Source organism: Arvicanthis niloticus, chromosome 6 (genome assembly GCF_011762505.2).
Source record: "Arvicanthis niloticus isolate mArvNil1 chromosome 6, mArvNil1.pat.X, whole genome shotgun sequence".
Classification (NCBI taxonomy): domain Eukaryota; kingdom Metazoa; phylum Chordata; class Mammalia; order Rodentia; family Muridae; genus Arvicanthis; species Arvicanthis niloticus.
In genome coordinates, this window is record NC_047663.1 from 1,704,815 (window position 1) to 1,728,623 (window position 23,809).

Genomic DNA, 23,809 nt, shown 5'->3' on the forward strand with positions numbered 1-23,809 from the left:
ATTCCTTGGCAGCTGTGTTGACTGTCCAGTCCTCTGCCACAGCTTAGGAACCTTGTTGCCTATCGCTCTACAGAGTATCATCAGAGTTTGTTGCCACGGTGAGATCATGTTCACTGGACTTGAAGGTGTGACGAAACTAGTGTCACTCCTTTAGTAAGACATGTTTTCCAAGGTTACTGAGGTGGTGTTGTGACTGCCCACTGAACTAAGCAACAGCCATCTTGAGGAATTCATCTGGGCTTGTTGATTGTTCACAGCCCCTCATGGAGGGGTGGGGAGAGAGGCATGAGAGCCTCAACCCGAGGTTGTATAAGGGCTAAGGTTAACCTGGAAGACCCACTTGCCCAAGGACAGATATCATCTTGGAATGCTGGGGGTTGTTGTTCAGGTAAGGTAGCAAGCCATGTTTTTTCACTTCAGTAAACAGGCTTGGTGGCCCCAACTGCACAGGGTGTGTGTGGGCACACATTGAATGGAAGTATGTAGGCAGGAAATCTGTCAGGATGTTTGCTTGTCCCTGATTGGATGAACACTGAAAATACATTGCCTTGGTATCTGGCCTTTATAGGCACCTGATTGACTTACTTCGGTGCCACTCTCTGGGCATCCCAGATATGGACCTGGACATTGTCCATCTTCCATGACAGTATTAATTGAAGCTTGCTTTAATTGTGCAGCCATAGATTTGGTCTTTCTTCTAGAAAGTTCCAGGTTTAACATTTGCATGCAACACTTAATTGTATGTGGTTAAGGGAGACTGGGGTTGGGGGTTGAGGTTAGGGAACCTCTATCTATGGAGCTACAGGGGAGCCCTCATTCCTGCTGGATAAAGGCCTGTTGCTAGGAGAAGCAACAAACCCCTTTAAGTAACTTCTTATCTATGCCCTGGAAGGAAGCTCAGTGCCCTTATTGGTTCCCTGAAGTGTGCCTTGGTCAAACCATGCCTTGGTTTGTCCTTGGGACCTTAGAAAGAGAGGAAGAGTTTGTTTATGTCTCCCCCAGTCAAGAACTTTTTGGTTTTGTTTTATGAGACAGGGTTTCCCTGTGTATCCCGGGTTGCCCTGGAACTCTGTAGACTAGGCTAGCCTCAAACTCACAGACATCCACCTGCCTCTGCCTCCTGAATTCTGGGATTAAAGGTGTGTGCCTGTGCTGCCTCTGCTGCCACCACCAGGCTCCCCAGATTGGGAATTTTAAATGGTTTAGCAGGTAATGATGCTTTCAGGTAAGCCGACAACCTGAGTTAGGTCCCCAGAGTCCACACGGTAGAAGGTAGGGGGGTCAACATTCACAAGTTGTCTTCTAAGGTCTGTATCAGTACAACAATATGGGTGTGTGACTGCATGGAATGCAATAAATAATAACAAATAAGTGCAAAAGAAATAAAAGATGGAGAGGAACTGAAGGAGACAACATTGACCTCTGGAATACACACACACACACACACACACACACACACTGGCATCTGCACACACAAACACAGAAAGCCTGGAACATAGAAAAGGGAGAGGTGGGCCACCTAGAAGCTCCAATTGGTCCTGGCCTGTGCCCCTGTGTCCTTTAAGTTTCTCAAAGGACAGAGCTTAGGGCTCCATCGTGGTGACACCCACATCACCGTTGAGATGCTGAGGCTGTGGTTGTACAGTGCAAGGCATTGTGGGAAAGAGATAAAGACTAGGGTGTTTGAGGGCCCATGAAGGGTTACGTTAGCAAATGGTTCACAAATGGTTCTGGGGAGACAGAATTCTTTGTGCTAGACCTGTAAAACAAACAAACAAACAAACAAAAGTGGCATGCACCAGGAGAAAGATTGGTTAGTGAATAGTTCTGGGTTTGTTCCCAAAGCAATGTTCTCCCGGCACAAAGGAAACACAGTAATTGCAACTGGGAAACCCACCCATGCTCACACAGGAAGGTACACATGGAGATGGACGCACTTCTGAACATGCTCAGTCATCCATCCCGTGTCTGTAAGGGAAGATGGCCACGCTCCGCTCCGTAGTATGAGGAGGCAAGTTTGTCCTGGGAAGCCTGAGAGACTAAGTCAGAGGATGCTACGTGGGTGCACAGGACACACCTGCGGTTTGGAGAAGCTGATCTCAAGCTATAGCAGCTTCACAATGGCAACCGTGCTCATTCCCAGACTCCCAAGGATGCCCTGCATGGGTAACCCAGGATACGAATGTGTAACAGAAGTAGGATGTCACTAAGTTTGTATAGGATTCTTGGTTGACTTAGATCTCACAGAGAGTAGCTGTTGGCATGGTGACAGAAGGGGAAGGCTTACACACAACTCGTGTATACCCATTTTAACCCCCTTGGCCATAACGGGATAAAGGATATCTAAAACATCGCAAAGTGGTCAGGTCTGCTCACTGACCACAGTAGAGGCAAGCTGTCTAATATCCATCAGAAAGTTACTGATGAATTTATATGACCTTAAGGAGACTCCCTTGAGGAAATGTGTTGAGGCCTGCACTGCCCCACATTTTGGGGCTACTATGCTGCTGTCCACACTGCCCCCACACTTTGGGGCTAAGTGCTCTGGTCAAGAGAGAGAGTGGGGATGGAGGGGCAAGAGACACGAAAAATGGAGACAAGACAGGGTGTGTGGTTAAGTCTGGTTACTCCTTTATTTCCCCTATTCCCTATTACAAGGCAATCCTGAGTATTTATAAGCACAAGCAGGGAACACAGGTGAAGACATTTTACCACGTGCACCATGCAGCTGGGGTCACTAAGCAGCAAAACAAGCTATGTGGGATAAACAAGGTGTTTGTCAGAGTGTGCTCAGCTGTTGTAGGCTGTTGAAAACCAAGTCTCTATCAGGGTATATGGTTCCAGATGGCTGCAAAGATGATCTAGCCGCTTTCTGCTAAAAGTTGGCTCCCAACAGAAATGCCTCCATGAGATCCAGCTGGAAGGCATTGTCTCAATTAGTGATAAAGGGTGGGAGGGCCTAGCCCAGTGTGGGTGGTGCCACCCTGGGCTGGTGATCCTGGGTTCTATAAGAAAGCATTCTCAGCAAGCCAGGGGAAGCAAGCCAGTAAGCAGCACCCTCTATGGCCTCTGCATCAACTCCTGCCTCGTGCCCTGTGTGAGCTCCAGATCTGACTTCTTTCTTTGGTGATGAACAGCAATGTGGAAGTGTAAGCTGAATAAACCCTTTCCTCCCCGACTTGCTTCTTGCTCATAATGTTTTGTGCAGGAAAACAAACTCTGACTAAGACAGAGTATTCAAATCACAGCAATAAAAAGCAAACTAGAGCACACGCCTTTAATCCCAGCACTTGGGAGGCAGAGGCAGGCGGATTTCTGAGTTCGAGGCCAGCCTGGTCTACAGAGTTCCAGGACAGCCAGGGCCACACAGAGAAACCCTGTCTAAAAAAAAAAAAAAAAAAAAAACAAAATGCTATAAAAATGGTAAGACACAGACTGTACAAATTCAGTCATGTCTGCAAAGACATCAAAGTGGAGAATAAAGTTACTAACTATGGTTATAGTGGGATAACAGGGCAGTAAGAGGTCTTTGTGTTTCAGTTCTCACTAATACTACTTTTATAATAAAATGTTTTAGGCAGTGGCACACGCCTTTAATCCCAGCACCTGGGAGGCAGAGGCAGGCAGATTTCTGAAATTTCTGAGTTTGAGGCCAGTCTTGTCTATAGAGGGAATTCTAGGATAGCCAGGGCTACACAGAGAGACCCTGCCCTGCAAAACAAAAAACAAAACAAAACAAGTAAGTCAACGTGACTTGATGACATTGCTGGTTCTTCCTAAGTTTCTCCAAAATTTTAGCTGAACAAAAGGAAAAATCAGGGCTGAGGAAATGGCTCAGCGACAAAATGCTTGCTATGCAACCATGGGGGCTGTCACCCGTGTCTGCTTCTTCCTCGGGGTAGCCAGGCTCGCTGCCAGGCTGCACTGGAGGGAGGGAAGCTTAGCAGAGCATGGCTGGGTTCAATGCAGTATCTTGGTCTGCAATGAGTACTCTGGTAGAGAACACACCAGGGAGCAACTTTGGAGAACTGGTTCAGTTTATTGGGGAAAGAGTGATATTAATCCCCCTGGAGAGGTGGCCAGGGTCTTTGGGACAAGGTTTTTATGGCTGTGTGCTATTGGCCAGGATAGGAGTGTTGGAAGACGCTTCATCTGCATACTCAGGGGTTTGTAGAGGTGTGTGTGTGTGTGCACAAGCACATATGTATGTATGCAGGAGTATACGCACATGTGAGTGTGTGTGTGTATACCTTAAGGTCAAACAAGGAGTGAAGCCTTATTCGGATTGATGGAGGGCAGTAGACTTTATGGCTCCAGGTTGGGAGGGAGGAGAGAACCAACTCCTGTGGTCCTCATCTGAGACATTCAGGGTTGAAGCTCTCTCTGACCCTTCCTCCATAATCCTGGGTAAATATGGTTCCACCGAGGGCCTTGATGAAGGCCCCAAGAACTCACATATATCTGTAACCCCAGCTTTTCTATGGGGAAATGGAAGCAGAAGCGGGCAAAGCCTTGGCAGCTCAAGGCCTGTCTAGCCTGGTCTACTCAGTGGTGAGGATCACCGGAAACATGTCTGCCCTCTTTCTGAGGGCCACTGAGTCTCAGTGTGGGGAGGGCAGCAGGTAGGGAGCCTGTCCTTGGGATTGCTCTGTGTGTCCAGACCTCCTGCCCTGTGCTCTGTCACGAGTCCCCTGAAAAGACATGTTCCTTTCATGTTCCTGTCACACAGATCAGGAAGGCCTTAGACAACTTCCCAGACACAGAATCAGAACGGACATTAAATCCTCTGATTGTTTTGCAAAACTTCCCCCAAGGGTTGCCCCCTCTGCTCTGAGAAGGGAGTTCTACCTCAGAGGGTCTCAGTGTGGTCTCCAAGGGCAGAATCTCTGGGGGCAGGTGAGGTCACGTGGGAGAAGCAGGGGAAGAGAGCAGCTGACTTCAGGAATGCGGGGTGGGTCGGGGGTTGGGTGGGAAGAGACTTGCCTCAAGCAGTCTAAGCCACCAGCCCTAGCCAGCCCAGGAATCAGATACCACTCTTGTTCACTGGGTGTCCGCCCTTACCCAGGATCAGAGCCAAGCCACTGAGTAGCTGGCCACTGCCATGTCTGTGTGCACAGCTGTCCCGGCTCTTCATTTAGGCTGAAGTACCCCCACCTGACTGGAAGGGCAGCTTCTCTCCCGTTAAAACTGTTACCAGCTAATGCTTCTGTGCAAAGAAGACAAATAGATTTCTATTCTCCAAGATTAGGAATGTGGCCCAGTAGTACAGGTTGCCTTGAGGGCCTGTGATGAGGGCTCAGGACTAGGCACCGGGCCAAAGAAAACACCTTCCCAGGTCTCCTAGTTCACAGCTCTGCCGTGGTCTGCCCTTCTCACACGCATGTGTATGTTCAATTTCTTATTTCTTCTTCAAGCCCTAACGAGCTGGATGCCAGGGCTGGGAGTGAAGTGTCTCATGCCAACTTGGCCAGGCCAGTCTGCTCTTAGCCCCACCCCTGCCCCACCCGCTAGCCAGGCCATAAAAACGGAGCCCATCTCTTGCCGCAGAAGAAGCTGGTGTCAGCAGCATGAAGCTGAATTTCAGTGGCCTGAGGGCCCTGGTGACAGGGGCAGGGAAAGGTGAGTGTGAACAGGGAAGTGAGGTGAATGTGAGCAGGGATGTGGGTGAGTGTGAGCAGGGACATGAGGTGAGTGTGAGCAGGGATGTGAGGTAAGTGTGAGCAGGGAAGCAGGGTGAGTGTGAGCAGGGAAGTGGGATGAGTGTGAGCAGGGAAGAATGTGAGCTGTGCACTGAGGAGAGGAAGGGACAATCTCAACCCTGAGTAGGGTCTGAGGTGGCCTTGTCACAGCTCAGCCCTTGAAAACCTGATTCCACTGACTAGGACTAACCTGTCTGTCACCTGGCTGGAGACCCACCAGGACAGAATGACAACCCCACCCTGGCCATACAATAACCCTGATGGATGAATTTAGGTTGGCTGCAGGATAGCTCCTAGATGCAGGCTGGGCAGTTAGGCACCAGAAGCAGCCTTTCCTGGGCTCATCAGGAGCCAGCTACCTTCTAGTGTCTTTACTTCCACCTGGGATCCTGACTCTAGCTGTGACCAGGCATGTAGGGCCCTTGTCCCACACTCTCCCTTCTACAGGGATTGGGCGTGACACTGTGAAGGCCCTGCACGCCTCAGGAGCCAAGGTGGTGGCAGTGACTCGTACCAACTCAGACCTGGTCAGCCTTGCCAAAGAGGTAAAGCACACAGCCCTGCCTCACTTGGGGCTGGCTACTCCCCACCCTCAGGGATTCATCAGAAGGTGGCTGGAACACTGCCTCAGGCCACCAACAATGTCTCCCACAGTGTCCCGGGATAGAGCCCGTGTGTGTAGACCTGGGTGACTGGGAGGCCACAGAGAAGGCGCTGGGCGGTATCGGCCCTGTGGACTTGCTGGTGAACAATGCAGCCCTGGTTATAAAACAGCCCTTCCTGGAAATTACCAAGGAAGCCTTTGACAGGTGGGCACCCGGGGAGAGTGGGCAGGCCAGGGAGAATGGCTGAGGACGGGAGGTGTTGGAGGCAAGGTATTATCCTTTTCCTGCCAGGTCCTTCCATGTAAATCTTCGCTGCGTGTTCCAGGTATCGCAGGTGAGATAACAGGAGGGCTGTAGCCCACATATGAGCAGTGGAGAGGGTGGGGCAGGGCGAGGCAGGATGACCTACCCGCAGCCCTTTCTTCCAGATGGTAGCCAGGGACATGATTAACCGTGGAGTGGCAGGGTCCATTGTCAATGTCTCCAGCATGGTGGCCCACGTCACCTATCCTGAATTGACCACCTACAGTGAGTGTACCCTCCAAGACACTACAGGAGTCTTAGGTTTCTGGTGGGCCTCCCAGAAAGTGTAATTAAAGGGCCCTCAGCACTCCCCACCCCCCTACAGGCTCCACCAAGGGTGCAATGACTATGCTGACCAAAGCCATGGCCATGGAACTGGGGCCACACAAGGTAGGCACAGGGGCAGAGCCACACCTGAGGGACACATGATGGGCACTTGGGGCAGAGCTGGGGTTGAGGGTGAGGCCTGAGGACTACAAGGCTCTGAGCAATGGGCTCAGGGTTCAGCTGGACAGAGTAAGCGAGCCCATCAGGCTTGTCCTGGGGCGAGTCCAGAGCTGTACAGGTAGGGCTGGTTCCTTGGCTGTGGAGCTGCTCCAGCTGTGGCTTCTGGCCCCAGATTCGAGTAAACTCCGTAAACCCCACTGTGGTGCTGACTGACATGGGCAAGAAAGTCACTGAAGACGCTGAGTTTGCCAGGAAACTCAAGGAGCGCCACCCACTGAGGAAGTTCGCAGGTCAGCTGGGCACAGTGGGTGAGGGCAACAGTTGTTTGTCAGCAGCCAAGCAAGCAAGAGCCTTGACTGGTCTGTTCTCCTGCAGAGGTTGAGGACGTCGTCAACAGCATCCTCTTCCTGCTGAGCAACCATAGTGCCTCCACCACTGGCTCTGGCATCCTGGTGGATGCTGGCTACCTGGCCTCCTAGTCTGCCCAGACCTCTGAGTAGCCTTCCTAGCCCCACCTTCAAGCCAAAGCTTCTACTGATCTCGTGACCCCGCCCTCATGCCACAGCCACGCCCACTACGCCGTTCACGGTTCCACCCCCCCCATCCCCCACCTCCGTGTTATTGTCTGATCCCACAACCACTCCAGGCCCCAGACCTTGGAGTCCTGTTCTCTTTGTCCGCTTTGTTGGGTTCATTTGCCTAAATAAATGGGCCACCATGTTACTTTACCATTGCACAGGACTCCGTGGGGGGAAGGGTGGCCCGTTGCAAAGCTGGAGGCTGAATCAAGCCCTGCTGCAGGCATCACCTCAAAGCCTGCTATCTTCCAATACCTACTGTGTCTTGTGGCCAATGTGATCAAAGGACAGTGGTTTTTCTTAAAAAAGGAGAGATCTGTATTGTCATGCCCTTTCCCCTAGTGCCCGCACCTTTCCATTAGTAGATCCTGCACCTCTTAGTGTGAGATCCTGACCCAGCAATCAGGGGAAGGGAACAGGAGGCATTCTGGACCTGGTCACTCCTAAACCTGTGGACTCTTCGTGCAGAAGGAGGGGCGCCATTGGGTTGGGGTCGGAATTGCCCCTTCTAAGAAGGCCACCCAGTTGGGCTGACATTTTCATGGCTAGTTAGCTGGTCTATTACCCTGATCTGAACCAGCACAATAATCCTGCAACCCAGACTCCTCAGAGAGTCTTGGAGGCCTGGCAGATTCTCATGTACTTGCTTACATTGGCCCATGGCATCTGATAGTCTGTGGGCCTGAGGTGGCCAACCATTTGAATTGACACGGGGTTCCTCTCAGGGCAAGAGGCAGAGTGGAGGAGGATGCCCTCAGTTAAGACCTCAGTTAAGCACAGGATACTTCTCTCCAAAGAGCAAGGCCTGAGCAGCCGCATGCACCCAGGACCACTGAACAATGAATGAGATTTGTATATGTCCTGAAACAGCTCTAAGCAGCTGTGTCAGCTGTTGGGCAGGCTGGCTCTGGCTCCTGGCCTCTGGCAGAGAGTTGGCAGAGTTCAGGGTTAGGATCAGATGGCAGTGTTCACAGAATGGCCTCCCGTGGTGGTAAGTGGGTTGAAACTGCAGAGGGAGCACTTAGCTGCCTATTCCCCGCTGCTTTTCTTTCCATGGTTTTTATAAAATTACTATTATTTTATATGTCTGGGCAGCGTGTGTATGTCCACACAGGCCAGGAGAGGGCATGGGTTGCCCTCGAGCAGATGGTTGTGAGCTGCCATGTGTGTGCTGGGGATCAAACCCAAGTCCTTTGGGAGACCATGCAGTGCTTTTAACTGCTGAGCGTCCTGCAGTTGACTTTCAAAACAGTCAGCCCATGGACGCACCTCTCTGGGCCCAAAGCCCCACATCACTCAGGGCCCTGCAATCACCAGATCCCTGCTACTGGCCAGAGTAGGTGCTCAGAGTGATTGCTTTGGTTGTCCTCGGCAGGACTCCAAAAACAAAATATTTTTATAGGGAGACCCAGTGCACACCTGGACATTAATCAGAAACTGACTCTCAAGCCTTGGAAAACAGCGTTTGTCTGGCCAGTTCTCATGCACATCTCCAAACTCAATCCAACCTCTTATTGTCCTGCCCACTATCTATAAGGGGCTAGTGACCCGATACAGGCTGTGTGAGGCGGCCTTGGGCTTCAGCTTTCCTTCATGCTAATTTGGGGCGCTATTGGTAACAGTGTCTTCTTCAGACTTATCTGCATGTCTGAATATTTTGTTTTGTCAAAACAGGGTTTTTTTTTTTTTTTTTTTTTTTTTTTTTTTTTGTTGTTGTTGTTTTTCTGTGTAGCTCGGCTGAACTGGAAGTTGCTCTGTAGACCAGGCTGGCCTTGAATTTAGAGAGATCTGCCTGCCTCTGCCTCCCGAGTGCTGGGATTAAAGTGTGTGCCACTACCATTCAGCATTGGATGTCCATTCCCACCCCCCACCCCGCTCTGAGTGTTACATATCGCGACCCACTCCCGGGCCTGGGGAAAGAGCACATAGAAACGTCCTTGGACATGTCTCTCAGGTTCACCAGTATCCATGAAACCCCTGAAATAATTACTATGTGTTTTTAGTGGAAATCTTGGTAGTGGAAACCATGCTGACCAGAGCTCGCTAAGCAGACTCCGCCCTCTACAGTTGGGTCAGTCAGTGCAGTTTGAGAAGCTGTGTCCCTTGGTTAGGACAGCCTTGCCTCAGCCACGCCCACTACCATTCAGCCAATCAGCACCACAGAAGGAGCTTTTAGTTTAATATCCTCGCCCTTTTCAAGAAGCCGCCCATGTGATTGGCTCTCCTCGCCACCGCCCTCGATTCCGGAACTCCAAGTCCATCTTGCCCTGGCAGGACCAGGCTGGCGCACCATGGACCTGGGGCTTGCAGGTCGGCGGGCTCTGGTCACCGGCGCGGGCAAAGGTGAGGTGGCAGGCGAGGGACGCTGGCGGGGTCCGGCTGGTTTGGAAAGGGGGTACCCGCACTAATCCTCGCTTGCCTCAGGCATCGGGCGCAGCACTGTGCTGGCGTTGCGGGCGGCTGGTGCACAGGTTGTGGCAGTGAGTCGGACGCGAGAGGACCTGGACAACCTGGTCCGTGAGGTAGGCAGTGTGTCCAGAGGTGAGGAGGCGGTCGCTGAGGGGCGCTTCGCCCTTTTCACCCCTCACCCGCAGTGTGCTTCTCACGGCAGGCCGGCGCCTGGCGTTGGGTGCTGGTAGGAACCCACGGCACCCCTTCCTAGGCCTGAGACCCTATGCAGTTGGTCGAGGGTTCGTTAGGACATCCTGGCTCCCTGAGTTTGGAAGAAACGGCTGAGAAAGCAGACCTGGGCCCAAGAATGCTGAAGCGAACTGCTGGGGGGAGGAGGGGGAGGGGACTGGAGGTGGGTGTTGTTTCTCTCAGCTCTAGGTTCCAGCTTGCAATTTGCTCCGGCAGCAGGAACTTTTTTTTATTTTTTATTTTTTTTATTAGATATTTTATTTACACTTCAGATGCCATCCCCTCTCCCCGTCCCCCCCCTTAGAAAACCCCTATCCCATGCCCCCTTTTCCTTTTTGCATTTATACATTTTTTAAAATAATGTTAATCATAAGCGTTATAAGTTTGGGATTGTTCAATCAGAGGTGTAACCCACTGACCAACCTAGATATAACAACTATCTTTGACTGGTGGAGATACATGAATATCTGCCTCCCTGTCTCCCCCCTCTTTCTCTCTTTCATCACCTAGCTTCTCCTCTCCTTCTTCTTCTCTTCTTACTCCTTTTCTTCCTCTCAGTACTCCTCCTACCTTAGCTCCTCCTACACATCACCCTTCCTGTTAAAATGAAACTTTCCTCTCAAAATACAGTTAGAGCATAATTACAGCAGGAACTCTTGACCCTTCAGTTCAAAGTTCCCTTCAGGTCCAACTCTCCCAGAGAAGAGGGAAACAGCGCCACCTTCTTGGGACACAATTGCTCACAGCTTTGCTTTCCCTCCAATGTGGGTACAGTGTCCTGGCATTGAGCCTGTGTGTGTGGACCTGGCAGACTGGGAGGCCACAGAACGGGCCCTAAGTAATGTGGGACCGGTGGACCTTCTGGTGAACAATGCCGCTGTGGCTCTGTTGCAGCCCTTCCTGGAGGTCACCAAGGAAGCCTTTGACATGTAAGGCAGCAGGGTTTGGAGGAACCAAATCAGCCCCCCTTGCAGCCTCAGCCCTGCCTCTGACCAGGAGGCCCTCCATTCACCCCTAGGTCCTTCAATGTGAATCTTCGGGCTGTCATCCAGGTGTCTCAGGTGAGCTGGCCTACCCGGCTGGAGCAGGAACTTGGAAGAAGAGTGTTAGTTTTGCTTCATGTCCCTCAACATTTCAGATTGTGGCCAGGGGCATGATAGCTCGGGGAGTTCCAGGGGCCATTGTGAATGTCTCCAGCCAGGCTTCCCAGCGTGCGCTGATCGACCATACTGTCTACTGTGAGTAATTCTGGCTGTGCCTGATCCCCACCCCACTCCCACTCTCGGCCAGCTTGGGCTCCACGACAACCCTCCTCACAGGTTCCACCAAGGGTGCTCTGGACATGTTGACAAAGATGATGGCCCTAGAGCTTGGGCCCCACAAGGTAAACAAGGCTGGGACAACCCCACATCAGTCCTTTTGCCCGGAGCGCCCTTCCGTGTTATTTACCTCGCTGGCCTCTCTGCAGATCCGTGTGAATGCAGTAAACCCCACAGTAGTGATGACACCCATGGGCCGGACCAACTGGAGTGACCCCCACAAAGCTAAGGCTATGCTGGATCGTATCCCACTTGGCAGGTTTGCTGGTAAGTTAGGCAGGAGTCCAGACTAGAACTACACCACCAGTCCTGGTGCTTGCCTGGGCTTGGGGGTTGGCTGCAGTTGGAGGATGAGGGAAGCCTCCTTCATCCTGTCCTTGACCTGTACCTGCCTGCAGAGGTGGAGAATGTGGTGGACACCATCCTCTTCCTGTTGAGCAACCGAAGTAGCATGACCACTGGCTCCACTCTGCCGGTGGACGGGGGCTTCCTGGCTATTTGAGCCCCGCTGATACTCTGCCCAGCTTTATTCTCAGACACTGTGCCCTCCATCCCTGCAATAAAGTTCTCAGCACAGCCTGCGTGCCGACTCTCCAATAAGCACAGATCTCTGCCATTGGTGACCCAAAGCAGGTTTTGCCTGGTTCCCACACTTCCAGGCCTGACCAGCTGCCTTGCATGGGGTGGAAGGTAGGACCTTCTAGAAGGCTGGATCCTCAAGAAGCTGGTCAATTTGTCTAAAGATAGCCCGTCCAGAGGTTTCTAAGTGGAGCTGTGGGTTTTTGGTAAGCACTACACCAACAGCTCTGTGTGGGTTTGACATGGCTGCCATCTGATCTTGCTCACACCAATATTCACACTATCAGTGAAGAACACACACCAGAAGAAGATCGGTGGTAAACATTACTCATTTGCCAATGAGCTGAACAACTCTGCGAGCCGGAGCTGTTTTCGAACACCTGAACATTCCCACAACTTTCTTTCTGTGCTATTTACAACATGGTGAGAGTCCTGGGTTATTTAATATGCAATATGTCACTTCCAACAGCCGGGCCGCTGATAAGTCCAGCCCTGATGAGCTTGCTGCATTCCACAGTGTGGAACGTCCACCACAGCTGACTTTCACATTGTTGGTCTGCTATCATTTGATATAGAGTGGGGCCAACATGGAGGGGAGATCCATAGTAGCAACCCTGTCCATACAATCTCATGAGGTGTAGGGGGTAGCAACACATATTAATCAGGAAGTGATGAATTTGTCAATTTTGTTCTCAGCACAACTAACTGTAAACCTATATTTAATTATTAATAAGAGCTGTTTCACTGGCTGGCAAACTTCCTGGAAAAAACAACAACAACAAAAACCTAACAACCAGCCCTTTCAGTCAACATGAACCACTTGGGTGCATCTCAGGAGGAGAATGTCCCTGCAGGGCATCCTCTGGTCTCATGTTGACTCCTGGGATGGCCTATAACCTCTGAGATGAAGTTCGAGTTGCCAGACCATAACTTTGGGCCCTCCTGGGCTGCCCCCTACCCCATCTCATATTAGCTAGAGATGGGTCAACATCTTTACAGACTGTTCTAATCAGGCATTTTCCCTGGTTCCCACCAGGCCCTGGGCTGGCACAGAGACCATCCTGTATGCATCCTGTAACCAGCCTAGCCCTGGTTTGATCTGAACAATGTCTGCTCCCTCACCTAGGGTGTGTTACGCTCAGAGTTCCTTTGGGAAATGTGCAGTCAAAGGCACTGCTTATGGATGCCAGACTCTTCTGCCCCCCTCAGGGGGAATGGCTGGGGCAAGCACCAGGGTGGAAGGCAGGACAGACAGTGAGACGAAGAAGGTGGTGAATGTTTATTGTATAAAATAAGAAGGGGCCGCCCTTTCCTGGGACATGATGAACAAAACCACCCACCCTTCCCTCCAGGGAAGCCCATCCTGGGGCTGCCCTGGACCCACCCCTGCAACCCTGAGGGAGACCCTGCTCCCTCCTGGCCTCCCATAGGGACCAGGGAAGGCTGGAGCTAAATCCCAGAAAAAGGAGGCACAGGGGACAGAACCCCATCACCCCAGCCTTGCCCCCATGCTCCCCCTCCCCACCCACACCACTTCCCACAGCAGACTCAGGGACATCAGACAGCTCAACACGAGGGCACACTTGAGCCAGTGCTCTGCAGCCAGGCTGGCCAGACAAGGCTCTAGAACACAGTGCACTTCTTGCCTGGCTTTTTCACTGGCGGTGGGCAGAGCACAGCACGGATAGCCTCATCGAACACTGTCTTCAGGCCTCTCTGGGTCAGGGCTGAGCACTCCAGGTACTTGACAGAACCTAGTAACATTGGTGAGAGGGCAGATAATGAGAAAGGGCACAGCAGAGGGGGAGTTGTGGATGGGGGTACAGCATAGGAAGGGCAACTTCCTCCAAGTATACTCCCAACCCCTGCTTACTCACCGATCTCCCGGGCCATGGCCAGGCCTTGGGGGTAAGTGATGGGTGCCAGCTTCTTGTCCCGAAGCCGTTCAATCGTATCCTTGTCATCGCGGAGGTCCAGTTTGGTGCCCACCAGAAGGATGGGTGTGTGTGGGCAGTGGTGCCGCACCTCTGGGTACCACTGTGGGGACAGAGGTTCTGACCTCACAGGCTTGGGGGCAGGGCCTCCAATCTGCCCAAAGAAGGCCTCAGCCCCTGAGCTTTTTTCCCTGACACACTTGGTTCTTCACGCTTTACAGAGTGACTAGGAGTCCGTTGGGTTTGGCAGTGAACCAAGATACCCATCCAGGGAGGCTTGAGATTGTCCATAGCTCCTCTGTCAGGGCCCATGGCCAGAGGTGAGTTGTCCTCCCCATACCCTGACAGTTTCAGTGCCTCCCTCAGCAGAGACCCCTGCTCAGTGGGGGGTGCCTTCTGCCTAGACCCACCTACCTTGGCACGGACGTTCTCAAAGGAGGCCGGGCTCACCAGGGAGAAGCAGATCAGAAAGACATCCTTCAGAGAGAGGGACAAACCGAACTGACCAAAGGATGTCTGAGCAGCTTGTGTTTCCTCTCCATTTGGGAACCTCCCCACTCCCAGAGTTGGCCCTCTTGCCACCTACGGTTTGAGGATAGGAGAGTGGCCGAAGCCTATCGTAGTCTTCTTGGCCAGCAGTGTCCCACAGCCCCAGGTTGACTGGCTTCCCATCCACCATCACGTTGGCTGAGTAGTTGTCAAAACTGCAAAGTGGAAAGGCTAGGCTGGGCAGGGATGCCAGGCTACTGGAGCCCACACAGAACCCAAACTCTGGCCAGCGCCTCAGCCTCACCATGGAAACCCAGAACCAGGGTCACTTGAACCAGACCTGGAGCCTTGGGGAGGTCCCATACACGTGTGCCTGGCCTCTAGCGGCCAGCTCCAGCTACCTCCCGATCCCCATGCACTCACACTGTGGGGATATATTCTCCGGGGAAGGCGTTGGTCGTGTAGCTGATCAGCAGGCACGTCTTCCCCACGGCACTGTAGAAAGAGGTTCAGCCCACGTGGATCCAGGACCGAGCCTCCGCCCCTTCTTCCCCCACCCCCAGCAAGGACAGCATGCTCCTACAGAGCTAGAGGTTAGTTTGGGTGACTGGGGTGGGGTAGGTAGGTCGTTAGCTCGTTAGATATGCAGCCACCTGGGGCTAATAGAAAACCACCAGGGCAGGCTAGCCTCTGAGGGAGCACAGTAGTGGGCGCGGCTGCAAGGGCTCCGAAGCCTGGATAGGGCGCGCCGCAACGCACAGGGGCGTCAGAGCTCCAACACCTTGGGTGGCTGGCGCGAGGGTGGAGCCACCCAGGAATCAGCACAGGTGAGGCCCGGCCCCACCCACTGGGAGCACCGGGCAGCATCAGGTGTGCCCAGGCTGGAAGAAGGTGGACAGCTTCAGCTTGACCCCACCCCATCAAGCCCTGGACGCACGCGGCCGAGCTGTGGTGGGGGCGCGGCGGAGATGCCTCGCCAGGACCCCGCGCGTCTGTCTGCCCCGCCCCGCCGAGCCGCACCCCGTAGCCGCCTACCAGCCCCTCCGCCCCTGAGGCTCGGGACAGCGCACTCACCCATCGCCAACCACCACGCACTTGATGGCCTGCATGGGCGCGGGGCCGGGCGGCGGCGGGCGCGGCCGCGAGCCGAGCTGCGGAGAAATGCCCGGCGCCGCAGCGGCCGCGGACCCGAACGCCGAGCGAGCGGCCGGAGACAGCCGAGCACCGCCGAGTGCCGGGTGCGAAGACAGCCGAGTGGCGCGCAGGCGGGGCGGGGCAAGGGGCGAGCTGCGGCGGGGGCGGAGCCCCAGCCAGTCCTTGGACCCCGAAGGCTCAAGCTGAGGGTCCACACCCAGGAACAAGGATGTGGCACGATGTAGCTCAGGTTGACGACGCCACAGAAATGGATGCGCCGGGGCGGCCGAGACCGATGCTTGCCAGGGACACCCGCCCATCCTGCAGCCGAGAAACCCTCGTGTCTACAACCCACCACAGAGGTGGCCTTCCTAGTTGCTTGATAGCAATCAAAGCGACCCAGTAGTCATTCGCGCAGTCGGGACAATTGGTGCAGAAAGGAACTGGACGAGAATGTATCACCAAGTACAAAAGTTCTGTATTTCCACCCTGTCATTGGGGAGTCTGCTTCCTCCCACCTCTGTCCTGTCCTGTTTGTGGTTCTGGGATTGGGCGCGATCCTGTACACTTCATCCCGCCTATGCTAACGGTGAGCTGTGGATGAACTACCTTGGACGGGCAGGTGTGCTGCTGAACACTGATGTTGACAGAATCCTACCCTGCAACTGCAGCTGATGCTTTTGGACCCCAGGCCTGCCCTTGAGAATGGGATGCAGCATTTCTACCCTCGCTGGGCGCTTCAGTTCTCCCCGCTTCCCTTCATTTAGGGGGACTCAAGGCTCTCATAGGGGACCCCTGCACGTAAGCCAAGATAGCGTTTTGCAGGAAGCTTGCCCTCTGGGCCTCTTCGTCCCGGATGCGGGAGATTTCTGCCTCTTTGAGCCGCAGCTTCTCTCGGAGAGATGCGTTCTCACTCTCTCTGTCCAACAGCGCCTCCCGGTGTTCACTCCCGATCACTGCAAGAGAGAGGCTCAATAAAAAGAGGGTATAGTAGGGGCCTTGCCGGAGCCATGAGGTGGTGTGGCTCGCCTTTAATAATAGCTCTTGGGAGGCAGAGGCAGAGGCAGAGGCAGAGGCAGAGGCAGAGAGGCAGAGGCAGAGAGGCAGAGGCAGAGAGGCAGAGGCAGAGAGGCAGAGAGGCAGAGAGGCAGAGAGGCAGAGAGGCAGAGAGGCAGAGAGGCAGAGAGGCAGAGAGGCAGAGAGGCAGAGAGGCAGAGAGGCAGAGAGGCAGAGAGGCAGAGAGGCAGAGAGGCAGAGAGGCAGAGAGGCAGAGAGGCAGAGAGGCAGAGAGGCAGAGAGGCAGAGAGGCAGAGAGGCAGAGAGGCAGAGAGGCAGAGAGGCAGAGAGGCAGAGAGGCAGAGAGGCAGAGAGGCAGAGAGGCAGAGAGGCAGAGAGGCAGAGAGGCAGAGGCAGAGGCAGGCAGATCTCTGAGTTCGAAGGCCAGCCTGGTCTACAGAGCAAGTTATAGGGCAGCCAAGATACAGAGCAAAACCCTGTCTCAAAAAAAGAAAAAAAAAAGGGGGGTGAGGTGGGAGGGCTGCGTCTTTAGAGGGGAGACTCCCCCACCCCGGGCCAAACTCAGCTGCCCATGTGACATGTGCTAACCTTTCAGTTGACGTTCCAGGGCTGCCACCTTCTCCCTCAGCACCTCCTGGGCCACCAGGTCAGCCTGAATACGGCCCATTTGTTCCTGCAGCTCCGCTCTCACCCTGGACACTTCCGCCACTTTTTCTTGGTCCTTGTTGCTCAGCTCCTGGAATGGGTTTGGGAAGGGTGAGATCACGGCCTGGACATAAGCCCCAGGAGGCGGTGCCCCTTGATGCCAGACTACCTGTTGCAGCTCCTCCAGACGCCGCTGCTGTCCCTCCATCTGCAGGGTCAGCTGGCTGGCCCGTGCCTGGGACTCGGCTACCATTTGCTTCTGTTGCATGCAGGTGCTCTGAGCCTCATCCCTTGCCTGTGCCAACAACCGAATCTTCTCCTCCAGATGAGCAAGGCGGTGTTGCTGTGGGTACGGGAATGGTTGCTACACAGGAAGGGCTCCCAGTCTGAACTCAAGAGGGACAGATGGTCTGCAAGTGGACTGGCCACCTCTCTGCAGGGACCGAGGACAGGGCTTCATGGTGTCATACGGCTACCTGTCACTAAAGTCGTCCTGCATCCAGAAGCGTGTCCACTGGCTCCTGGAATCTGCCTGAACTTCAGTCCTGAGGCCCCAGCCCTGGTTTTACCCTCTTCAATCAGACACCTTTGCATGGTCCTACAGTCGGCCCCTGCCTACAGTCGGCCAAAGCTCACCTCCTCTAAGCGGGCCTGGTTCCTGGCTTTGATGAGCTCCTCCTCAGCCTGGCCTCGTTCACTGAGCACAGTGGCCTTCGTGCGGCTCAGCTCCTGCGTGGCAGATGGCAATCACTAACCCATTCTCTTGACCCCCTACACACACACACACACACACACACACACACACACACACCATACACCGACCCCAGGGCATATTGAGACCTAACAAGGCTGAGACTGAGGGATGTTCTAGGGTCCTGAGGCCATGAATACCATGCTGCACTCAACCCAGGGTCTGTGTGGTCTCACCTCCTCCAGAGACAGCCGCAGGGCCTCTAGTCTCTGAACCCTCTCCTGCATGGCCCTCTCACTCTCCTCCAAGTGACGAGTCATGTGATCCACCTGACCAAATGAGGGAGTCACAGTTAGCCAACACCAGTTCCCCTAGCCCTTGCCCCATGGAATCCCTACGCTCGAAAGCAGGTATCACTTGGCAAAGGCCTGCCCTGAGGGTCCTGGTGGGCACCAAGAACAGAGGCTCTGATCGGGGCATATACAGCAAGTCCACAGCTGCCTGTACTATGGGTACCGTTGCCTGCAACTCCGGCATCACCAACTCAGGGTTCGCCCACCAGGGGCATGCACTGGTAGTATTGCATCACACAGGGCCAGCCTGCAGGCCCCAAGCAGAGGCGGGCGAGCCAAGGGTATCGATAAGACAGCACCTCCTTGGAGTGTAGCTTTTCCAAGTCTTCCACATTCTGTTTGGCTCTCCTCTTCTCCACATCCAAGCGCTCTGGAGGCCCAGAGGGGAAGTGTTGTGAGTCTTCTCTGAGGGTGTCTTGTCCCTGAAGCTCTTTGACCCCTTAGTGCCAAGCCTGTCCATGCCTACCCTCAGCCTGAATAGCGCGGATCTTCAAGTCAGCCGATGTGTTAGTCAGCTCCTGCCTGGTCAGAAACAGCTGCTCCTGCTGAGACTTTACCTTCCGCCCCAACTCATCCACCTGAGAAGCAGGTAACACTAGAGGAAGCTTCACCCAGGCCTGCCACACCACCCTGTGCTCTTCAGGTGGCGGGTTCTACCCCATTTTGTCCATTCCACTCCAACCCACGCCCCTCAGACCTGGCTTCTAAGCATCAGGTTCTTCTCATTGGCAGCCGACAGGTCCCTGAGAAGCTTGGACTCCCGATCTGCAGCTTCCTGAGAGAGAAGGGCAAGGGTCAGGCCACTGTCACACGCTTCCATCCACCAACCAGCACACACTGCCCAGCTTCTACCTGTTGCTCCAACTTGCGCTCCTTCTCGTGTCTTTGGGACAGGCTCTGCCGCTCCTGGTCTGCTGCGACCAGCAGTTCCCCCAGGTCCTGAACCTTCTGTTCTGACAGAGCCAGAGCAGCCTCTGTCATCTGTAGCCTACAAAGAGGGAGGTCACCCTCAGTCCAGCTTCATCAAGAACGTCACCTGCTTGGCAAAGGTCTTTTGTCCTCACTCCTACCAAGCCTCTATTCACACCCCAGGAAGCACTGTCTCCTCCCCTGCCTCGTGGGTGGGTTCTAAGTCTCTGGAGGGGGGGGGGTTGATGTCTGCTCTCCTCTGCCTTACTTGGCTTTGAGGGCATTGATGATGGACTGTCTCTCGTTGAGGGCTTCCTGAAGCTGCCCAACTCGTACTGCCGATGCCCTGTGGACAGAGATGTGGTTCTGGGAAATCTAAACCCCAGCCATGGTGGCAGCTGCTGCTCTCCACACCATCATCCCAGTGCTCCAGGCACAGAGCCAAGTGCTCCACATCTGCCACTAACTGCCAGCCCACTTGCTTGAAAGCATCAACCTTGTTCTTTGGCCTTGTAACAGGCAGAGCTCAGGTGAGGTCATACTCCGATCAGAAGCCAGGTGCTGAGACGGGGTGGGGAGTGGGGGTTCCCAAGCTGAGGACCCACTTCCTACAGCCCCAGGGCTCACTCACCGGCTATCTCTCACCATCTCTTCTCGTTGCTTATCTATTGTCTCCATCAAATCTAGAAACTGGGGACAAAGTCAGTCCAACACCATTAGAAGCAGAGCCTACCCTGGTCAGTTACAGGACCTGCATTGACACAGGGAGGCCTGGAGGTTAGGACTCTTGTTGGCGCTCAGCTCTAAGGTGAAGTCAGCATATGGGAGGTGGAGCCAGGAGGCCACCTTGGCCCTGGCTAGCCTTGCCTCAGAGGCCTGGAGGACAGACATACCACAAGGAGAAGGGAGGAGGCAACCAGACCAGGGTTAGTGAGGGCACTCACCTGCTTGGACTTCTCTTCCTGGAGGTGTTGAACCTCCTTGCTAAGGATCTTGGTGCGTGTTTGGTTCTCCCGAAAGGCAGTGAGTCGGTCCTGGTTGTGGTCCATGGCTTGCTCTGTCAGAAAATGCATGTTATCTACTGGGTTCGACATTAGGGGCAATGGCTAAGCCAGTCCTGTGCTGCCTATGTCTGGAAGCTGGTCATCGGGAAGCCCACCCTAGGATGGTAACACATCAGAAATCCCATCCAGCCCCCCTCAGGTGAAACACTTCAGTGCTTCAGGACAGGACTGGGTCATACAGGATCTCGGGATGCCCTGGTGTCTTTGCACATATGGGAAAGCTGCTGTGCTCCCCCTAAAAGATGACACTTCCTGGATTAACCGCTTTCCCCCCACCTCCCAAAGGTCAAGGGGTGTGTGACTTTAAAAGCTGAGTGCTATCTTCTGAAAAGTCTGACACCTCTGGATGCCATAGACTCCTGAGGCAGGGGGATTATGTGGTCAAAGCCAGCCTGGGATACATAGCAAGGCTGTCTTTCACATACACAAGAAGCTCGAACATGAAACAATTATAAGCACTAAGTCCACACAGATACAGGACTGGGAACAAGGCACTGCAGGTGGCAGAAGATTCAGGCACTGCCAGCAGGAGGCAGTGACTCTCCAGCAGGAAGTATGAACAAGGCTGGGATCCAGCACTCCAGTCCTGAAAGCTCAGGCTTTGGAGGGTGACACCGTGTGACAAACTTCTGAGCCTGAGGCCACGATAGCATTTATAAGGACTCAGGATTCATAGGCAGAGGGGAAAGTGAATTCTCACATAAATCAGCACTGCCTTGACACACCTAACTCTATACAGCACGTACACACACACACACACACACACACACACACACACACACTCAGGGGAGGCTGAGGAAAGTACCAAGAAGCCTCCCTAGCTGAGGCTCTGACCACCTGATGGCTGTCAGAGCAAAGGCTGCAAGCCATAGGGCCTTAGACTGTTTCCTGTGAAATCTGCACTCCCGACTACATATGTGCTAAGGTGTCAGTGAACATAAGAAGCCCTGTGTAAGCACCAAGAAAGCTGCCTACCTTCACCTGCTTCCCCCTTGACCTACGGTAGCTACTCTACTACCCTACCTGAGCTGCCATGTCTTAAGCCCTGAGTCACACCCTTCTGTGATTGACAGGCTTCATGCCTTGCTCCAACTTGTAAGAAGGTAGCAGCCCCGAGTGTCCATACCCACAGCTCTTAGGATATCGCCAGGGATGTTGTTCCCAGCCAGGTCCAGCTTCCACAGGGTTCTGTTGCTGGGGAGACAGTTCACCAGGGCCCTGCCCCCCAGGAGGCCAATGTTATTCCAGCGAAGATCTGGAAGGAAACCTGTTGTCATTCGGGTGTATGGAAGTGCTGGCCCGGCCTAGGATACTTTCTTTGGTGCTTTACTGCCCATGGCTGTCAATATAGCCAGGAGCCCAGGTCAACCTCTTCATCAGCAGAGGGACAAGGTATAGCTTAATACAGCCTAGGTCTCATGGGGGGTACAGCAGAGTTCAGGAGACCTCACCCAGCTGTTGGAGGGTGGTGTTGCCCTTCAGGGCCAGAGCCAGCTCCTCTGCTCCCTTGTGACTGATCTGGTTGTTTCGGAGGTCCAGCTGCCGCAGGGTGCTATTGGCTGCCAGACCCCCACAGAAGGTGGCAAAGGCATCTTCCCACATGCCAAGGTTGTTCCACTCTAGGGTGAGGCTACAGGGAGGGTGGGCAAAGGTTTTTGACTCAGCAGAACACTCCTCCCATGGAGTCCAGAGTATGTGCAAGGCAAGGATGAACCAGGTTATTCCCTACCAGTGGGTAAGTGGTGGGAAGCAAGCTGGTTACAGGACTGTGTTCTCGGGGCCAACCCTAGGCCACACAGAGAGGGAGCTCTGGGTACAGGTGAGGCCTACCTCTGAAGAGACTTGTTCTGGCGAAGGAGCTTTCCCAAAGCCTCAGCTCCCGTAGCTCGGAGGTTGTTGCCCTAGAAAAGGAACATCCTGGCCAGTCGGCTCTTGTTACCCTGGCTGTGAATAGCACATTCGTGCCACACAGACTCCAGGCCATGGGAAAGGCCAGGAGGTAGCTCTAGGCAAAGTCATGGCGGCCAGAACCTAGTTTTCCTGACCGTAGCAGCATCCTAAGCTTGGTCCCTTGGAGTTTATGTAGACTCTGTTGAGATGAGGGTTTGCAGAGCATGCTTGAAACAACATTCTACCTTTAAAACACTCCCCACACCCATGGAATCCTCAGAGAGCAGTCGTGAGGCCTTGGGTACTGTGAACTCTTACACAGTCTGGCAATTGTCAAGAGGCAGATCCCTGGCTTTCTCTCTCTCCCCTGCCCAGGGTACAGGCCTGCTCACCTTTAGATCCAGATGCTGCACACTGGTGTTGGCACACAGCCCTTGGAACAGCAGTGTGGACCCTGTGTAAAGGTAGTTGGAGGAGAGGGCTGTCACTGGAGTGCCTACCTCGGAGCTGCTACTCAGATAGTGGTACCATTGTTTTGGGTACAACCGCATGGTTGTACGGTCACGTCAGAAACATTTTTTGAGCTTGCCAGGTCTGACCTTTTTGAAGCCAGCTTGGGGAATGGTGAAAGCTGGGACCATTAAGGCTTCTTTCTCTATTACAGTGATATCGACTTCTACTCCCAGGATTTGGAGAAGAATGATAAGGTGCAGAAAGAGGAGAAAGCAAAGAGGCCTGGATACACAAAGACTTTCCTGCTTACAAACAAAACCAGGACACCCGCCCTGAGGCCAGCCCGGAGGCAAAGGGTTTGAACCTCACTCAGAATTTTCACTTGAGGAGGCCACTGGCCTCACCTTCCTCACTCAGCATACAGTCGCTGAGGACAAGCTCCTTCAACAGCGTCTCCTTATGTAGCAGCTTGCCAAGGGCCCTGCAGGTGTCCACCGTCAGGCTCTGAGTAGTCAAGTCCAGTCCGCCCCTCGGAAGCTGGTGCAGTTGCTGCAGAACAGCCTCCTGGGGCTCAGCCCCACTCTCCTTGCACAGGCGGTTGTAGGAGCGCCGGAACTCCTCCATGTCCCCGAATGCTGACAGGGTCTCGCAAGCATGCCCCTAGAGACAGGATACACATCAACTTGCTAGGCCGATGGCTGGGAGACCCTTTCTCTAGGGAGTGTACACGGAGGTGAGCTGAGCTGGCCCCGTATACGGGGAGGCCTAGAAATGTGGACTAGAAAGGAGGTTGGAATCGCTCGAGGAAGGGATTTGGAGATAGGGAGAGTCGGAGCGCAGAGCACTGGCCTAGAAGAGCAGGTAGACGTGTTGCACGTACCCTAGTCTGGCCCTGAGGCCCGCCCTCGCGACGTAGCCTCGGGTCGCTGGTGGGTCGCTGGTGTGGCAGGACGCGGTTGCTCGCGCCTTAGTATCCAGGAAGAGTGTGGTGCGCCGGAAAGGATAGGAACTACAACTCCCAGGAGGCATTGCGGAAGGCATTGCTATGCGTAGGCCAATG

At 53.9% G+C, this 23,809-nt stretch overlaps 4 protein-coding genes across 6 annotated transcripts; 2 read left to right on the forward strand and 2 right to left on the reverse strand.

The window, feature by feature from the left end:
* The first annotated feature begins 5,460 nt into the window (after nucleotides 1–5,460).
* On the forward strand, nucleotides 5,461–7,782 carry LOC117710926 (carbonyl reductase [NADPH] 2). The gene is made up of 8 exons (XM_034506235.2): nucleotides 5,461–5,619; nucleotides 6,147–6,244; nucleotides 6,354–6,508; nucleotides 6,596–6,638; nucleotides 6,733–6,832; nucleotides 6,933–6,997; nucleotides 7,227–7,344; nucleotides 7,430–7,782. Exons 1-8 carry the CDS (start codon nucleotides 5,568–5,570, stop codon nucleotides 7,531–7,533), a joined length of 735 nt encoding a protein of 244 aa, XP_034362126.1. The 5' UTR covers nucleotides 5,461–5,567; the 3' UTR covers nucleotides 7,534–7,782.
* A 1,748-nt stretch (nucleotides 7,783–9,530) lies between these two features.
* Nucleotides 9,531–12,172, forward strand: LOC117710837 (L-xylulose reductase). 2 transcript variants are annotated; one of them, XM_034506092.2, is made up of 8 exons: nucleotides 9,531–9,975; nucleotides 10,057–10,154; nucleotides 11,167–11,201; nucleotides 11,291–11,333; nucleotides 11,411–11,510; nucleotides 11,592–11,656; nucleotides 11,741–11,858; nucleotides 11,990–12,172. In XM_034506092.2, exons 1-8 carry the CDS (start codon nucleotides 9,924–9,926, stop codon nucleotides 12,091–12,093), a joined length of 615 nt encoding a protein of 204 aa, XP_034361983.1. In that variant the 5' UTR covers nucleotides 9,531–9,923; the 3' UTR covers nucleotides 12,094–12,172. The 2 variants fall into 2 exon arrangements, with proteins under 2 accessions (XP_034361983.1, XP_034361982.1); XM_034506091.2 differs by having other exon boundaries at nucleotides 9,656–9,975; nucleotides 11,047–11,201.
* A 1,263-nt stretch (nucleotides 12,173–13,435) lies between these two features.
* Rac3 (Rac family small GTPase 3) lies at nucleotides 13,436–16,047 on the reverse strand. Of its 2 annotated transcripts, none has more exons than XM_034506026.2 (6): nucleotides 15,668–16,047; nucleotides 15,017–15,088; nucleotides 14,691–14,808; nucleotides 14,519–14,581; nucleotides 14,048–14,207; nucleotides 13,436–13,924 (listed from the first exon to the last, which is right to left on the reverse strand). In XM_034506026.2, the coding sequence occupies exons 1-6, from the start codon at nucleotides 16,045–16,047 to the stop codon at nucleotides 13,794–13,796; spliced, it is 924 nt and encodes a 307-aa protein (XP_034361917.2). In that variant the 3' UTR covers nucleotides 13,436–13,793. The 2 variants fall into 2 exon arrangements, with proteins under 2 accessions (XP_034361917.2, XP_076791430.1); XM_076935315.1 differs by having other exon boundaries at nucleotides 14,044–14,207.
* A 136-nt stretch (nucleotides 16,048–16,183) lies between these two features.
* Nucleotides 16,184–23,776, reverse strand: Lrrc45 (leucine rich repeat containing 45). The gene is made up of 18 exons (XM_034507631.2): nucleotides 23,630–23,776; nucleotides 23,154–23,409; nucleotides 22,689–22,750; nucleotides 22,237–22,307; nucleotides 21,858–22,036; nucleotides 21,533–21,661; nucleotides 20,287–20,399; nucleotides 19,974–20,032; nucleotides 19,611–19,688; nucleotides 19,286–19,421; nucleotides 19,131–19,208; nucleotides 18,900–19,011; nucleotides 18,733–18,803; nucleotides 18,317–18,409; nucleotides 18,026–18,118; nucleotides 17,559–17,732; nucleotides 17,333–17,480; nucleotides 16,184–16,683 (listed from the first exon to the last, which is right to left on the reverse strand). Exons 2-18 carry the CDS (start codon nucleotides 23,371–23,373, stop codon nucleotides 16,487–16,489), a joined length of 2,013 nt encoding a protein of 670 aa, XP_034363522.1. The 5' UTR covers nucleotides 23,374–23,409; nucleotides 23,630–23,776; the 3' UTR covers nucleotides 16,184–16,486.
* Between the last annotated feature and the right edge of the window lie 33 nt (nucleotides 23,777–23,809).